General features: G+C 52.5%; 1 protein-coding gene across 1 annotated transcript; it reads left to right on the top strand.

Moving 5' to 3' along the window:
- The first annotated feature begins 219 nt into the window (after window positions 1-219).
- On the top strand, window positions 220-3,986 carry LOC119384143 (uncharacterized). Its single transcript, XM_037652435.2, has 2 exons — window positions 220-1,804; window positions 2,869-3,986. The coding sequence occupies exons 1-2, from the start codon at window positions 415-417 to the stop codon at window positions 3,909-3,911; spliced, it is 2,433 nt and encodes an 810-aa protein (XP_037508363.2). The 5' UTR covers window positions 220-414; the 3' UTR covers window positions 3,912-3,986.
- Window positions 3,987-4,612: the final 626 nt, after the last annotated feature.

Here is a 4,612-nt window from a genome sequence, read left to right as displayed (position 1 = left end):
GGCCTGCACAGAACGTACAGTACAGTAACAGCGAAAGCTGGAAGAGCGGCGTTTCTAGAGCATTTGTTTAAACACTCTTGGGCCAACTACTACAAGCACACTTGCATGGTACCCACTACACCATAAATCATCATAATTTTTGTGTAGTGGGGAAGCGTCCTGTTGTATCTTCACGTGGTCTGTGTGTGTGTGCGTGTGTGTGCGCGCGCGCACTGACGCCTCAGCTGGCCGCCTGCACCACATCGGACTATTGCTACTACCACGTGTGCATCGTTATCTGTCTACACTGTGTTGCCTATAAATACGTTCTACACTTTTCAATAAACGTTCTTTTCATTCTGCTGACTACGTTGATACATTGCTGGTCCGGCGCTGCTATGCGCACGCCATGGCTATGCTACAGTGGCGACGAAGATGTACACCACCCATGCAGTGAAAGACGACCCTGAACCTGACGCTACGAAAAACCGAGCAACCAAGGCGATCATGGCTCACCACCAGCTTCCGGACTTCGAAGAAGGCAAAGATAAGTGGACGCCATACCTGATTAAAGTCGAAGCATACTTCGAAGCGAATGCCATTGAAGACTCGACTAAGAAAAGAGCATTGCTGGTGGCTGCCTTAAGCACGCACACGATACAAGTACTGGCAGGGAAGGTGGCTCCACGCAAGCCGAATGCGCTGACGTATGAAGAAGTCGTGGCAGTGTTGAGTGAGCACTACGATCCCAAGCGACATGAAATCACAGAAAGTTACAAGTTTTTCAGTCGGTGTCAAGCGGAGGGGGAGCCCATTAATGAATTTCTAGTCGACATTCGCCGAATCGCTGATAATTGCAATTTTGGCAGTGCTTTAAATCGCATGCTACGAGATCGCATTGTGTGTGGTGTCCAGTCAAAGGCACTGCAGAAGCAGCTACTTGTGAAGCAGGAATTAACATTAGAAGACACTGAAGTGATGGTCCTCTCAGCTGAAGCTGCAGATAGTGGCGTGAAAAACATGAAAGGATCGGCCTTGGCACCAGTGTTGAAAGTAGAAGCGTATCAGCAGAAGACACCGCAAGACGAGAGGCGGAGTGCTGCACGCCAAGAATGCTCAAGATGCGGTAGTGCAAAGCACAATGAGACCTGTTGCACGTGGTCTAACGCTCGCTGTTATCGCTGTGGAGGACGCGGTCACCTTGCAAGGAAATGCCGAAGCCGCGGTGCTCGCGAGCAAGGAACAGCAAGGAGGGCACAAACCAACATTCTCACGGGGATGGAAGGTTCGACAGACGACGAACACGAAGCAGCGCACATCTGGACCTTGGCCTCGGAACGGAAGAGCTGTCTGGTACCACCAATTCGCCGGACGTTCTCTTGGTGTGGTGTGCAGCTTACCATGGAAGTCGATACTGGGTCGCCCGTTTGTGTCATCCCACGTCAACTGTACGAGACGCACCGCGACCAATGGCCGAAACTGAGACCATCCAGTGTGAAATTATCCTGCTGCTCAGGACGACTGCCAGTGCTTGGGGAGATTGCGCTCAGTGTTTCACATAAGGGAGCGACGGTGGAGTGCGCGCTGACCGTGTTAGACTGTGCGGGACCAAGCCTCTGCGGTCGAGATTTAATTCAGCTGCTGAACGTCGCTGGTGTTCCGGTGGTTTGCGTTGCAGGAGTCTCGGAGCCCACAGAACAAACGGGCAAGTCCAGTGTGAACAGCATATTCAACGACTTCCACGACGTGTTTTCCGAGGAACTGGGGCTCATCACAGGCCCTCCGGTCAGTCTGCACCTAAAGGAAGGCGCCGTACCTAAGTTCTGTAAGTCCAGACCCGTTCCATATGCGCTACGCGACCGCTTGTCGCTTGAACTTGATCGGTTAGTTTCCTTGGGCGTGTTATCACCGGTGGCACACTCGGAATGGGCGTCACCTATAGTCGTAGTTCTTAAGAAAGACGGCGCAGTGCGAATCTGCGGTGATTTCAAGGCCACAGTGAACCCGCATGCGCCACTGAACAATACCCCTTGCCCATCATTGAAGATATGTTTGCGCAACTACACGATGGGGATTGTTTCAGCACTCTGGATTTACGGGACGCATACAATCAAGTGGCACTGGATGATTCTACAAAGAAAATTTGCGTCATTAACACACCAAAAGGGCTTTTTTGCTACAACCGACTGCCTTTCGGAATAGCCTCTGCACCCGTGATATTCCAAAGAAAAATGGATGAGGTGCTAGCTGGTCTTGTGGGTGTACAGGCTTATCTTGACGACGTGCTCATTTCTGAAAAATCAAGCGACAGTGGCGAAAGGCTGAAAAACGTTTTGGAGCGTTTTCGAGAGAGAGGCGTAAAGTTGAGACACGATAAGTGCAAGCTGCGCAGCCCAGCAGTTACCTATCTCGGGCATCGCATCGATCGCGATGGGCTTCATCTGACAGAGAAAAACCTCGACGCTATCATGCAGGCACAGAGCCCCCGTAACGTCACCGAACTGCGTTCTTTTTTGGGAATGATTACGTTTTACGCGAGGTTTCTGCCGAACATGTCTACCACACTTTTTCCTTTGTATCAGCTGCTGGAAAAGAATGCGCGCTGGCACTGGGAACAGCCCCAAGAACTTGCGTTTAAGGTTGCTAAGCAAAGCCTCAAAGCAGCCAAGGTTCTCGTCCATTTCGACCCTTCGAAGGAATTAAAACTTGAGTGCGACGCGTCTCCATACGGAGTGGACGCAGTCTTGTTTCACACGATCGGAAACGCTCACAGGCCGATCGGGTTTCGCTCACGTACGTTAACACAGGCAGAGCGCAACTATTCACAGCTCGAGCGAGAGGCACTGGCACTGGTATTTGGCGTAACTAAATTCCGCGACTACCTTCTAGGTCGGGAATTTACCTTGGTGACTGACCACCAGCCGTTGCTGGGCCTGTTGAGGTCAGACAGGCAGACGCCCACCATGGCCGCTGCCCGGATACAACGGTGGGCACTTCAGCTGGGGGCCTACCGGTACCAGCTGCAGTACGCCCCAGGACGACAGATGCTGAATGCGGATGCCCTAAGCCGACTGCCGCTGCAAACTACGGAAACTGAAGACGACGGTGAGCCACTCGAATATGTACTCTCGCTAAACCAGCTGAAAGGGGGTGCCGTGACAACGCGTGAGCTGAAGGCTTTCACCGCGTCAGACCCTGTCCTGGTAGAAGTCAAACGATACATACTACAGGGGTGGCCCAGACACGCAAATGGGCTGGCAAGGGACATACTGCCATTTTTTGACCGTAAGCTAGAGCTGTCCGTTGCACATGACCTTGTTTACTGGGGCAATAGGGTCATAATACCAGCCAAAGCAAGAGTACCAGTGCTGCAGCTTTTACATGAGACTCACCAGGGTTTGCCGGCAATGAAATCTGTCGCTCGCTCTTTGTTTTGGTGGCCAGGCCTAGACAGAAATATTGAAGAGGTGTCTGCTCAGTGCCAGAACTGTGTTCAAAATTTACCGATGCCAACCGCGGCGCCCGTTGTCAAGTGGCCTGAAACCGGCGAAAGGTGGTCCCGCATCCACATTGACTACGCGGGGCCGATCTGCGGCAAAATGATACTCGTCGTAGTTGACGCCCACACGAAATGGCTCGAAGCCGTACCTCTGTCACATGCTTCAACGGAAACCACCATTAACTGTGTGCGTGGCATTTTCAGCAGGTTTGGGATACCACGCACAATCGTTTCCGACAACGGGACTCAGTTTTCCAGCCATGATTTTGAGGAATTCGTGGCAAACAACAACATAGTGCACCTCCGATGTGCTCCTTACCACCCCCAGTCTAATGGTGCAGCGGAAAGGGCAGTGCGAACTATCAAAGATCGCCTTCGAAAAATGAGGAGAGGGAAGCTGGAGGAGAACCTGATACGCTTGCTGTTTAACTAGCGGAGGACGCCACAAAAGTGCGGTAAATCCCCAGCAGAGTTGCTCTTAGGTTACCAAATACGCTCACGGTTGGACACATGTTTTCCTCCAGCCCTTACAGGATCAAAAGACCAAGAGGACTGGCTGCCGCTACCAGGAAGTGACGTATACGCCCGCAATTATGGTGCAGGGAGCAAATGGACGCCTGGCAATGTGAAGGCGACGTCTGGAGCGAGAATGGTGACCGTGGACACTTCGGACGGGGTTGTCCAACGGCATGTAGATCAGCTTCGCCCGCGACAGGACTCTCGAAGCGATCAGACACCAATAACAACTGCCACAAGTTGCAGCGAGCAAGACCAAGCAACAGAACGATCGCCTCCGGCAGCGGGGAGCACGGAGAACGGCCTGTCTTCTGGGTTCCTCCCTAATGATGCTGGGTCTGCACAACGTGCATCACCAAAGATCACGGCGGTCCCGATAAATACCGGTGTCGCCCCACAAGCCCTCAGGCATTCTACAAGAGAACGCAAGCCAGTACAACGCTTTCACTTCTAAGGGGGAAGGAATGTTGTATCTTCACGTGGTCTGTGTGTGTGTGTGTGTGTGTGTGTGCGCGCGCGCGCGCGCACTGTGACGCCTCAGCTGGCCGCCTGCACCACATCGGACTATTGCTACTACCACGTGTGCATCGTTATCTGTCTACACTGTGTTGCCTATAA

Source organism: Rhipicephalus sanguineus, chromosome 2, assembly GCF_013339695.2.
Source record: "Rhipicephalus sanguineus isolate Rsan-2018 chromosome 2, BIME_Rsan_1.4, whole genome shotgun sequence".
Taxonomy (NCBI): Eukaryota; Metazoa; Arthropoda; class Arachnida; order Ixodida; family Ixodidae; genus Rhipicephalus; species Rhipicephalus sanguineus.
This window is presented reverse-complemented; position numbering and strand designations above follow the sequence as displayed.

Excerpts from the sequence above, each read along its gene's own strand:
- LOC119384143 (XM_037652435.2), top strand. The coding sequence starts at position 415 with ATGTACACCACCCATGCAGTGAAAGACGACCCTGAACCTGACGCTACG. Across the intron at positions 1,805-2,868 it reads AGGCGCCGTACCTAAGTTCT|GTCGGGAATTTACCTTGGTG; the intron begins GTAAGTCCAGAC and ends ACTACCTTCTAG.